Here is a 13,374-nt window from a genome sequence, read left to right as displayed (position 1 = left end):
AGCTACTCCTGAAATTGGGGCACATCTCTTAGTTCTAATCTTGTCCTTAAGAGAACCTGCCAACCTACACTTGGGGTGTCAACTGTAAAGGAGGCCTATGTTTTTTCAGAACTTGACTTGTGTTTCCAAATATCATCACTTCGAGCTAATGGACATTTATTGGAACCATGGCTTCACACATGGTAAAACCAGTGAACACACAAGTTTGAAAAGGCAAAGGAAGGAACAGGAAAAGGGACAGAGACAGGAAGACACTATTAGACCCAGAGAAATGCTTAGAAGTTGATGTCTGGCAGGTAAAATGTCAGTCATCTTCCCATCATTATATCTTGCCCAAGCATTCCTAGTTTCGTTTTCTCAAACCCCTATTTAAGAATGATTTTGATGTAGCCATGGAAACATAACATTCTGCAGTTGTTAGCCTCAGACAAAAATAATTCAGGGAAGAAATCCAAGAGAGGTATTCTATCTGACCTGTGTAAATGCAATATAGTATATGGGTATTTATCTATAGAATGGGCTGGACAATGTTTTCTCAAACATTTACTTTCCTGAAACTGATATCAGTAGAGAAAGAGCCATAAAAACTTACTTTCTAGCAGATAAACAGAAGCCTCTGCTGGTTAATGAGTGGCCTGCTGGGCAGAGCCACTCTGGAAATATCTGGAAGTTTTGTTTCCTCTGCTTCAGCCAGGTTCACCAGACTTGAAACCCAGCTCTACCATTTACCAACTCTCTGGCCTTAGTGACTCAACTTTTCCAGGCTTCAGTTTATTCACTTGTAAAATGGAGAAAAAATCTACTTCATAGGGTCCATGAATGAAACAATGCATATGTCTCAGGATCTCTGATACTCCTTTTATATATTATATATATACATGTATATATATAGATTTCATTTGGAAAAAGTCTATAAAAGTTATATCATGTTATGAAGGGACCTGTGATCCAAAGAAATTTTAAGAGCTATGGCTGTAAAGTAAGGTATCTTTGTAAGATTATTAGGAGCTCTCATCAGTGACATACCATGTTGTCAAACTTTTATGGGGACATGCAGTACGAGACAGATATATGGGTTATATTAGAAATAGAACTATCCTGCTTTCAGAAAATAGATGTGACTCTAAAGTTTCTACGTAATACTTTTAAATTTCAGCAAGCCAAATATAATATTTTTGCTTACAATTGCTATTAATAACACTTGCAGCAAACATACCATAAGATTGGTATGCAAAGGCAAAAAATATACAATGTACAGGCAAAAAAAAATTATATCCAAAGTATTCTTAAAAGTAAGCATTCTGAGAACGAAGAAGTGTGAAAGTGAGGGATTCTCTCACTCTTCAAGGTTACCAAGTAGCCACAGATAGAAGTGGAAAATAAAGGAAGACTACAGAATACTGATTTATCATTTGCCATTCCTTACATAAATCTACTAGAACTTTATATCATATTACTACGAAAAATAAAGTCAAGATTTTACATGAAAAAATGTAAGCCTGAGAAAGCATGCTGATGACCTGAAAGCATTTGAAGGCATCACTGTTTCCACACAGGAAGCTAACCTGTTTAAAATGAAACCATCAAATAGACTGCAGATTGATGTAGGTAGGTCAAAGTAAAATCTATGAGAAACACTCAATCACGAATGTCCTTTTTTCCCAAGCTCCATTTACAAGGTCACTTCCACTTATCTGATTGGCAAATGTCCTGTCCCCAAAACTATAAAAAAAATTTTCAAATTTATACATTTAAAAGTGCTTTCCTCTGCTTATGTAAATTTCCATATAAATAATAAATAATACTCACAGTACCTGAACATACACAGTCTATTAATATTTGTTGAATGAATGAGAATGGAAAGAGAAAAACCAAGGGTTAAACGGAAGGAAAGAGAGGTGATATATTAAAATTTTTAAGTGGTATTACAAATGTGTGGGAGAGAAAAGATTATTTAATATTACTTACTAGTACAGGAGTGATTGGTTAGCTATTTTGGAAAAAAAATGCTAGAGCCTTATCTTACACTAGTGAGTCTAGAAATTTCAGATAGAGTAAATGGTCTATTATAAAGAGAAGGAAGTCATAAAACAACTCAAATAAAAAAGTTAAATACCTCCCCCTCAAAACAAAACAAAACAGAAAAAAAACGAAAATGGTGGACAAAGGTTAATAGATTTGTATAATACAAGGAATAGATAGATATAGGTATAGATATAGATATCTGGATTCAGGCTATCTAAGTTTAAATCTCAATTTTGTCACTCTAGCTGTAAGACCTTGGGCACATTGTTTAATCTCTCTGGGCCTGTTTCCTTATGTATAAAATGGGAATTTAACATGGACCTACGTTATAGGATTATTTGAGAATCATGTGAGTTAATGTGTGTAAGAGACTACCATTTTCCCAGCACATAGGTAGTGCTCAGTAAATGTTAACTGGCTTCATTATATAAAGAACTCTCACAAATAAATATAGAAAAATTAGTATCTTGATACAAAACTGGCAAAGAAAAGTAAATAAGAAATTAATAAATTACAAATGGCTAATAAAAAGAAGCTGTAATAAAATGTACCAGTATATTAACAGTCATCTCTGGGTGGTGAGATTATGGGTGATTTATTATCTTTACAGTTTTCTGGGTTTTCTAATTTTTAGATTTTTTATAATGTACTTTATAATTATAAAATGAATATATGTCTGTTATAGGAAATTTGTAAAATCAGAAAAATGAAAATATTTATACATGCTACTGAATTGCTAATACACAAAAATGAAGACAAAGTAAGAGGTTGAAAGGAAAACCTAGCTTCCTGAATGTGCTACCTAGGGTGGGCAGGGAGGTGCTCGGGAGAATCACAGGAAGCTGTGGTTTCAGGCACCCCCGCCATCAGTTGAGCTTCTCTGAGGGAATACTTTTCCCCACTTCAGTCCAGGACTGCCATGGTGACTTGGCCAACCCCTCAGCTGAACACCTCCATCTATAGCTCCCAGAGTTAAGTCCAAACTCCTACCTGTCCACAAAGACCTCAGCACCCAGCCCTACCCACCTCTCCAGACTCAATGTTTTCCAGTCCCTTCAGCCCATTCCACATCCACCCTACCCCCAAATCCTCACCACTGCCCAGATATGGCAGGTCCCTGACACCACCATGCCTTCCTTCACACATGATTTTCTTTCACCTGAACTGCCCTTCTCGGATGCCCCTCACCTGGCAACTCACTCATCTTTCCAGATTCCTTCAACTGTCAGTTTCTTGTCTGGGAAGGGGTGGGTTCCCTGATGCTCATCTCTCAAGACCTCTGACCCACACAGTGATTCCAGTCTCCTGTCTGTCTCTCCCAGGTACCTGCCTGCAGCTTGGTCTTCTTTGGATATTCAATGCTCAGGTGTCCGACTCACAGAAGGTTCTCAGCAAATATCTCAGGGTGAAAAGTCTGGCTGGGAGTGAGGTAGCGGGGAGGGCAAGGAAAAAAGATTTCTGGGGCAGCATACTGCCACCTGAAGGCAGTCTAGCATTCTCTCATGCAAGGCTGGCTGACTGTCATCAGCCAAGAAAAGAGCATGTGAGTGCAATGAAACACACACACGTGTATGTGCACGCGCACACACAAAAAACACAAACTCAAGAAACCCCAAACAGCCAAAACAATCCTGAAAAAGAACAAAGTCGAAGGCTCAAACTTCCTGATTTCGAAACTTACTACAAAGCTACAGTAATCAAAACTGTGGTACTACCATAAGGGCAGACATACAGATCAACGAAATAGAATAGAGGGTCCAGAAAAAAACCTTCACATATATGGTCAATTGATTTTCAGCAAAGGTGCTAAAATCATTCAATGGGGAAAGGATAATCTTTTCAACAAATGGGGCCAGGAAAACTGGATCTACATGCAAAAGATAAAAGAAACCCTTACCTTACACCATATACAAAACTTATCTCAAAAATGGATCAAAGACCTAAACTTAAGAGCTAAAACTATAAAATTCGTAGAATAAGATGTAGGGGGAAATCTTCATGATATTGAATTTGGCAATAATTTCTTGTCTGTAACACCAAAAGCACAGGAAACAAAAAAAAAAAGAAAAAAGAAAAATTGAACTTCCTTCATCAAAATTAACTTTTGTGCATCAAAGACACTATCAATCCAGTAAAAAGGAAATCTCCAGAATGAGAAAAAATATTTGTATCACATGCTTGATAAGGGATTAATACCCATAATATATAAAGGATGCCTATAACTCAAGAACAATAAAACAAATTCAAAACTGAACTAAGGACTTGAATAGACATTTCTCCAAAGAAGACATATCAATGGCTAAGAGGCATATGAAAATACAAGAAATGCAACTCAAAACAAAATGAGGTGCCACTTCATATCCCTATTAGGATAGTAATTATTAATAATAATTACAGAAAATGAAAGTGTTAGTAAGAATGTGGAGAATCTGGAATCCTCATTCACTGCTGGTGGGAATGGAAAATGAAGTCCTAAGGAAACGGTTTGGTAGTTCTTCAAAAAGTTAAACAGAGTTACCACATAATCCAGCAATTCCACTCCTAGGCATATGCCCCAAAGAACTGAAAGCAGGGACTCAGATACTTTCATGCTCATGTTCAAAGCAGCATTATACACAACCACCAAAAAGGGGAGGCAACCCAAGTGTCCATCAACAGATGAATGGATAAACAGAATGTGGTACATACATACAATGGAATATTATTCGGTCATAAAAAGGAATGAAATTCTGATACATGCTACAATATGAACCATTGAGGGCATTATGCTAAATTAAGTAAGCCAGGCACAAAAGGATAATATTGTATGATTCCACTTATAGGAGAGATCTGGAATAGGGAGATAGAGACAGAAAGTCTTTACCAGGGCCTAGTGGAAGGGAGAATGGGGAGTTATTATTTAATGGGTGAAGAGTTTCTGTTTGGTATGATGAAAAAGTTCTGGAAACGGATAGTTGTGATGGTTCTACAACATTGCAAATGTACTTGATGCCACAGAATTGTACACTTAAAAATGATTAAAATGGCGAGTATTATGTTATGTATATTTTACTACAATAAAAAACGCAGGAAAAAAAGCACCCCACAATAGCCACACTGAGCTTCCTCAGAAGATGGACCTCCATGTTCCATGGCCGTTCAAATGCTACTAGTTCATTTCCTGACCTTGAGTTAACAAACATACATCCTGCAGCCCACTCTGGCTACTATCCAACTCAGACATTAGATAATCTACTTCGCTAACTCAGGACAACAGTAGCTATGCCCTCCCCCTTTTTCCCTTTCTCTTCTTGATTTTTAATACTGAAACATCTACCAGCTGGGAGAAGCTGTGGAATGAAAGTAGGGGTGCGGCACAATTGGTCTCTGAAGCTACAAAGGGGAAGAAATTGTAGTGCAAAACTATACTTGAACCCCTTTAGAATTTCAGTCCTCTTAATGATTTGCAGAGAGGGATTTTTCTTCCCTTATTAACTCTTTTTACTACTTCAACTACTTCACAGTCTGGAAGTTTTGATATCTAAGCTCACCATATACCCACAAATAATTCCTTGTCATGCAATTCAAACCATTTCCCTTTGGGCTGGCTTCAGTGAAAATGAAGCCAGCCAACACCCCTTAAAAATTACATATTTCCACAGCTCTCAAGTCCCTCCTCCAAGTTAAATACTATAATTTTTTAAACTTTTTTTCATGTAGCTGGTTTTTCTGGGTCTTTTCCACAAACTTTCTCTAAAGCTCTCTCTTAATTGTACATCAAAACACTTCACATGCACATTTGAAAAAATTTCCATAACAATTTGGGATTTAAATGTTTTTAATTACAATAAAAATTGTGTGGTCAGAAGGTGGTGAACAATATCATGAACTTGAAAGCAATGGATTTTAGAAATATTGTTCCTTAAGTTTACTTATTTTGAGCCATGTTTTCCTGTGTCTGAAACTTCAAAGCCGGCACCTCCCTCTTCATGTCAGGAACATTTGTCCCACATGAAGTGACTTGCCCATAAAGAGACATTTCAGATTAGTTGTTGCTGATTTTGAAGTTCACTAGAACACTGTAGAACCTGCATCTAATTCACATGACGAGAAAGGTGCATAGTAAAAACACTCCAGACCTCAGAATCTCCTCCTAACTTTGCCACTGACCTATTATTCCATCATGGTATATTCCAAATGTAGACGATTGGTCTAGAAACTTAATAAGAACTGATAACAGGTGCACATCTTGCATTCGAGGCAGACAAGCTCAACGAGTACTAGATGAATTAGTTACACACCATATTTCCTAATGAATAATAGACTCTGCTTTGTCACTTTTCAGTTCTCTCCACAAATTATTTATGGCTCTTGGGAAGCCCACTCTGGCCGCATTGCTAAAAACAATCAACTAAGGAACTGGTGATCTCAAGCATTTCACAAAACTACCATATCTCCAAACACATGTCTATCCTCCTGATCTTTCTGGAAAATGGAAAATGGAAATTAACTGCGGAGAAAATTAACTTGAAAATATTATTGCCTTGCTTTCATAAGAGACCTTGCTGAATTAGCACACAGTTCAACCTCCCCTTCAGAAGAGATCCTGCCTTACTCAGAAATATATTTCCCAAAGAACCTAGCATAGTGTCTGCTTTATGGGTACAGATACATGTAAATGTATAAATAATAACTCAGATATTGAGCACTTATTAAGTACCAGGCCCTGTACTAATAACATATACCATTTCATTATTATTGTCATTTTAAAAATGCAGAAATTTGCCAACTGAAGAGTAAAATGATTATTTTCCAAAGCTTCCTAAACTAAGCTAGCAAGAGATCTAACTGGAATTTCAACTCAGGTTGGGCATATTCTCCAGCTTCTGCATTTAATCACCATATTGTACAACTTCCCTGAAGAAATGAAGTGAAATTTTCCTCTGCTTTCATCAAAATGCCAGCTCATTTGTTTCCTTGGGTCTGGGGAAGGTAAACAGCTACAATACTAAAAAATAATGAGTTTTAACTTAAAATCAGACATTTCTTTCCATATTTGTTTATATTTCACAATAGAGCTCTGCTTAGAGATTTGTGGTTATATTTAGTGTTTGATTAAATTATTCTGAAATATAAATTGGGAACGTTCTGAAACATAATTTCTCTCTCAAAAGACAAATGTCAGCAGTAATGCTTTCCTTGTGAGTTTTCATGTATTTATATTTTTAAAAAGGAACAATAGATTTTGAAAATGCAACAGCCCAAGTAGGAGAATTTCCTTGAGGTCAGCGTTATCCACGACCCCACATGTCCGGCAGGAAATCTGCAGCCCGGCGACATTAAAAATGATTCCCCACTTTCTCAGACCCTGGAGAGACTTGTGGCTTGTACATCCGAACAAGACAGGACTTGGATAAAAGGTATACTTTTTACTTTTCACGTATATTACTGGCAATGGAATCTCACATTTCTAAAGACTTTCACCAGCTATCCGCTAAGTGGTTTGTAGGGTTGACTCATTAAGCAGAGCCTGCATACTCTGCTGTTGCCAGTAATTCTAGCACAGCCTTCATGTGCTAATGTGCTTCTTAATGTATTCATTTGAGTAGGGCAAGGCATCCTTGGGCTGTATTCCCGAGGATGGGCTTTTATGTTCATCTTTTTTAGGTAATCTTTGCTAAATATATAAGATACATGCAGAACCTCACTAGAAAGATCTTCTTTCTATTGACAAATCATTGGATAATTCAACAGTTGAGAATCAAATTCCTCACCTTAACAACTGAATCTTACATAGAAAGTTCATTCCTTCGGCGTGCTATCAGCGAATGGTTCCAATACTGACTTTTAAGTTACACAATAAAACCAGCCACGTGTTCACAAAGATTAATCAACTTTTACCCTTGCTAAAACAATATATTGCTCAGAGGTAAAACTATAACTTGTTATTTATACATACATAATCTTATGTCATCCTCAGAACAGCCTATGAAGTGGACATTGTTTTCATTCTCCTTTTACAAACAAGGAAGCAGACACAGAGAGGTTAAGGAACAGATAAAAGCTCTCCTGCAGTTAAGTAGCAGAGCCTAAAATTAAACCCAGGGCTACCTGTCTCCAAAACTCTTAACTTCATCTCAGTGTTCCACCTCTTCTAATGTTTGGTTTTTTGAAAGTTAAATCTACTTTGGCATTTTCCTCTTATTAGATCCTAAGCATTGCTAATTCAGATTTCTCCCTTATTCAGGAAGAATTAAAGAAAAAAAAAAGGGTGTGCTCTATCAGCTGAGATAAGTTTGTTTCCTAGGATAGTACCAACTCTTCTGTAGGAGGCAGCTACAGCAGGAGCTCTGGAGTTGTGCAACCCAGGTCCACTTTCTAGCTGTATGACCTTGGACAAGTCACTTAATCTCTCTGTGCTTCACCAATAAAATGAGACAATAATAGAAACTAACTCAGTGTATTTGGGGATTAAAAACTACCAAACAGGTCTTCACATATTTCATGTGCTCACTCATTCTCAGCTATTCTTATGATTAATAAGCTGCCTGAACTAAGTTTATATTAGTGAAAATATGTAAATATCAGGAGGCACAACTAACACATTTATCATTTGGATATTCGGGAAGATGTTTTACCTTAAAAAGATGGTCAAAAATCCTTCTCATGGTCCAGGCTGCCTATATGTGATGACTAAGTGTATCTTTCTCAAAATAAATACCTTTGGCACTGGCTGAATTAAAATAGATTATGGATTCCTTGACATTACCTCACCTCCAGGACACACAGACCCTCTAAAATTTTTTAAATTAAATGCTTAAAGATTGTTTGAGTTCGCAAATAGTTATCAACTTATCTTCTCTGTGGCAAGCAGCAAGGCCAGCTTTGAAACCATGCAACTTGCTCTAAATCACGTTCTCTAAAAATGTCCCCTCGCCGCTTGCATTTCAGTACTTGGTGTCCCCAATTGTTGCCGTCCCAGAACAAAAGCCTAATTGCTGCTGGTACAATACAGCCCTTTCTCTGAGATCATCATGAAGCCCTTGGAACAAACGAGAGAGGGAGTTCTTGTGAGCAGCAAGCGCTGCATCAAAAGCCCTGGACCCTGAAGGCCAGCACGAGCTCGGTTATCTTTGAGACTCGAGTCCCTTTCTAATATCTCCCCTTCCCTGCAAAAAGTTCTGTCTCATGAATGTTTCAGAGCCCTTTAGGACACGTGTGTTCTCCTGCTTGCACGAGTCTGGAAAAACTCGGAGTCCCCTTCTCCCACCCGCGCAGCGTGAACAGGAACGGGACAGGAGCCCCACTCGGGCGCGATTTTGTCATGGTGAAGTCGTGGCCGGGCGGGCGTCCCCAGAGCCACTCAGGCTGGGGCTCAGGGAGGGGTGTCCCACCAGGCCAACCCCAGAGTTCCTGCGTCCCGCGGGCGCGAGCGGGAACCCCACCTTCCCGGCCCCTGTGGGACGGGCGCGGGAGCTTCCATTCCAGGCTGGCACGCAAACCCCCAAACGGCAGCCCAGGGGAGGGCTCTGGGACTCACGCGGTCTCTCTGGGTCTCGGGGGCCTCTCCCCGGCCGGCTCCCGGCCCCTCGGGGTCTGAGAGTGGGAGCCTCCCATGGCTCGGAGCTCGCGCCCTGACTGCGCCCCGTCTGTGCTCCGCGGCGCGTCGGCCGGACCCGGACCCTGGGCTGGGAGGAGGCGGCGGGGCGGGAGGAAGGGTGGGGCCGAGGGGTGGGCGGGGGTGACGGGGAGCCCTGCCTCAGGGTCCTGGCTGCCTGGAAAGCCGGCAGAAGGACTGTGCTGGAGACTTCTCCGCCAATTGCAGGGCTCGGCCTGCGCCGCGCCCGGGGACACCCGCCCGAGGACACCGCGAGGCGACGCTGATGCCCAGGTCGCGCCGGGGCCCGGGGAGCGGCGCCTCATCTCCCAGCCAGGGAGCCCCAAGGCGGCGGAGGGAGGGCAGCAGGTGGAGTATACGGGAAGCCTGGGCGCGCCCCCGGAGCCCCGCGAACTGGGAAAACGTCGCTCTCTCTGCGCTCGCAGTCCTGGGTGGCCCCGCGGCACTGGTGCAGCCGGCAGGCGCCTGGGGAAGTTCCAGGGAGAAACTAGAAGTGGAGTGGCAGGGAGGAGTCCCTCAGGGACAGCTCTGCAGAGAAGCACCAGTAGGGGGCGGTGTGCTCCAGGACCGAAACACAGGCTGCCTTTCAAAGCCCGCGGCTTCTGCATGCGGATGGGAGTGAGGCCTGGACTGAGCTCTACAGAAAACTGTGTTAATCCTGGTGCTGTCGCCGACTAGCTGGGTGGGTTGGGACAAGTTACTTCACCCTCTCCGAGCTATGTTTTTTGGTTTTTTGTTTTGTTTTGTTTTTTTCCATCTGTAAAATGAGGGAGTGTGTTCATTTTTACCTCTTAATGTCCCCTCTGGTTCTGACCACCAATGAATGAATGCTTTTCCAAACTGTGTCTTAGAAAAAATGCGCCCTCTCTCTCCCATTGCACCTGTGATCCATCTAATAATTCCCTTTTCAGAATATTTTATGCTCTTTCTCATCCATTCCTGTTCCCCACCTACCTCGCCTGTCTCCTCTGCCCCAGCATTTTGTTTGGTTTTTGCGAAGATTGGAATGCCCTTTTCTGCTAACACACTTTTACCCTTCCAGATCCAACTCAAACCTCCCATCTATAACACTATCCTGCATCCTGATATTACATTTTTGTTGTTGTTGTTGTTATTGCCTGTGTCCTTCATTAGAATGTAAACTCTATGAAGACAGGGAATTTATCTTGTTTTCATTGTTTCCCCAGCATCACTTGACACATAGGAGACTCTCATAGTTGCTGATAAATGCACTTACCTACATGCAGATTATCACCTTCCTTCCCGGTGTCCCCGTAACACTTAATTCCTCTAACATAGCATTTACCAATCTTATTTTGTAATTATCTCTTTACTTGTCTGCCTTTCCACTAGAATCTGAGTTCTTTAATGGCAAGAATATTTTCTTATCTCTGTATACAAGCTTAATGCCTAGCACAGTGCCTGTATCCTGGCTTGTGTACAGTACTGGCTGAATGAATGAATAAATGAGCCTGTGGCTAGGCACACAGAATGGTGTTCAACATTAACTATCATTCTTGACTGGAAGCTCTAGGAGAATAAAAGTGTTTGTGGCTACATTTTGATGTTTCCAGAAAGGATCGGAAAACTCATAAAAAAGACATATTGACAACAGATCTCTCTTTTTTATGTTGAATTTTGACTTCCTGTGTTTACATTATCTTCACTGTAGTAGAGCCAGAGAGTTCCTAGAGTTCAGGATGCTGCCACATTGTAGATATATACTTCAGGGTATTTGGGAGTGGGAAAATAAACATTAATTAGTAAAAGTGTAGTGAGATTGGAATGGAGATTTTATGGGAAGGATTTCAAATAGCTGAAGAAAAGTTGACTCTTGGCAGATAACTTTTTTAAAAAGTTCAAATTCTTCACACATTTTATCTGGAATATTTTGGCAATGTGATTGAAGTGCCATTGATAATGCACACATAATTCTTGGTCCCCTCCAGAGGAGCCTTCAGCTTCTCCTACTGAAAAAAGTCTTTATTCTCAGTGGGTCATTCCAAGAGAAAATGGGAGGGAAAGTGACAGAAGAGAAGAGTAGAGATGGGAAAGTTGTCTTCCTACTGGGTGGACCAGATGGGCTGTTGAGTTATATTACTACTAGTGCAGAAAGGCACAGGGTAGTGCCACTAAAATGGTTTATAAAAAAAAGGAAAAAAGTGAAACCCACACTCTATCTTGTGATGTAGAAAAACTGAGATAATGAGGGGGGAAAGGAGTCTGTAAAATAATGTGAAACGTTGCCTATATGGGGCCCAATGTGCATCTCTACTGAGTTGCTTGTGTTTTTACTGGTTTTGCTCTCCTGGCTGATACAGAGACATTGGCCGTTGGGGCTTCAGACCCAAGGAAATGAAGACAGCGAAGAAGAAGCCTTGTCTTTGGGAAATAAACTTATGAGGGCTGAATTTTCATGGAAAATGCCCAGGATAGACCCAAGGACCTCCGATATATAATGACTGGTCCTCATGGAAACAAAGGCAAGATCTATTTCTCCCTCCTGGAGACTGGCTGCAGATTTCCAACAAAGGAATAGACTAGAAGGTATCTGCAGATCCTCTGCCTTATGTCCCTTGGTTTAAAATTCTTCTTGCTTTTTATACTTTAATTAAAAAACAAAATCAAAAAAGCCTCAGCATCCCTAATGAAGAGACAGAATTGTTCTCATGCAATCACAAGTTCTCTGAGGAAAATTATTAAAAAAATAGTAACACCTCCTCTCCCTGGATGTGGTTCTGAAGTTCTGCAGTTAGAGGAAAGCTGTAAGTGTGGACAACCCTGCATTCATCTGACCCGTTGACTGAGCAAATAATGCCGGTTCTGGGGCTCAGAACCATTCACACAGATGAAGAGTTCTCTTTCAAGTGGAAGGCAGGAAGATAATGGCTGGGGAGCACTTGGTAATTTATTCGCTATGGAATAAAGGGAGAATAAAACCTGACTATTTTATGGTATCCTGTAGTTTCAGCCTAATGTGACCACAAAAGGAAAAGGAAGAGAAGAGAGGAGGGAGGGAGCCTACATTTTACAGTCCCTGGTAGGTACGCTGTTGAACATGATGGACAGCTGAGGTTGAAGGAGATATATGGCCTGTGGTGGAGCTTGGGAAGGGTAGTACTTGATATTCAGTGTTAAGGTTTCCATTTGTTGATTATAATTCTGTCAGTAAGGCATTTTTTTTTTAATGTTAAAAAAAGAGCGAAGAAAGAAAATTTAAGAAATGGAAATTCAAGATTGCCCCTGGTGTGGCAAAATATACCCTTCAGTGTCAAACCTTATCCCCTAGAATGATAATTAGGGTCTGTAGAAGGATGGGAGCTTACACGTATGGCATACCAGGGACCTTGCTTGGTTGTTGATAAAAGTAATCACAGTTAGTCCTCATAACAGTGGGAAATGATGATAACAGTAGGTAATACTCATTGAGCACTTTTTATGTGCCAGACTCAGTTCTAAGTGCTTAAAATTTATTAACTAATTTAATATTCATCACAACTGCTTGGGTAGGCATTTTTAGTATCCTCAATTTATAAATGAGTAAACTGAAACATGGTAAGGTTAAACAGCTAGAAAATCGCAGAGCTAGGATTCAAACCCAGGTAGGCTAGCTTCAGAACTACAACATAGAGTTTAGCTTCTACATTACATTTCTTTAATTTTTACACTGTACACCCCATTTTAAGATGAAGTAACTGAGGTTTAGAGAGATAAGTGGTGTATCCAGTGTTTAAAACCAGTTCTGTCTTGAT

General features: G+C 40.4%; 1 protein-coding gene across 7 annotated transcripts in view; it reads right to left on the bottom strand.

The window, feature by feature from the left end:
* TACC1 (transforming acidic coiled-coil containing protein 1) overlaps window positions 1–9,698 on the bottom strand; it is a 73,839-nt gene extending 64,141 nt beyond the window's left edge. For 2 of the 7 annotated variants that reach the window (XM_023519633.1, XM_023519638.1), the window contains exon 1: window positions 9,545–9,698. In XM_023519633.1, the coding sequence (XP_023375401.1) occupies window positions 9,545–9,621 (77 nt within the window). In that variant the 5' untranslated portion in view covers window positions 9,622–9,698. The remainder of the gene's footprint in view (window positions 1–9,544) is intronic. The other 5 variants (XM_023538647.1, XM_023538655.1, XM_011372540.2 and 2 more) reach the window with 3 other exon arrangements.
* Between the last annotated feature and the right edge of the window lie 3,676 nt (window positions 9,699–13,374).

Source organism: Pteropus vampyrus, unplaced genomic scaffold, assembly GCF_000151845.1.
Source record: "Pteropus vampyrus isolate Shadow unplaced genomic scaffold, Pvam_2.0 Scaffold8, whole genome shotgun sequence".
NCBI classification, from domain to species: domain Eukaryota; kingdom Metazoa; phylum Chordata; class Mammalia; order Chiroptera; family Pteropodidae; genus Pteropus; species Pteropus vampyrus.
The sequence above is the reverse complement of the archived record's forward strand: the minus strand, read 5'-3'. Positions and strand labels throughout refer to the sequence as shown.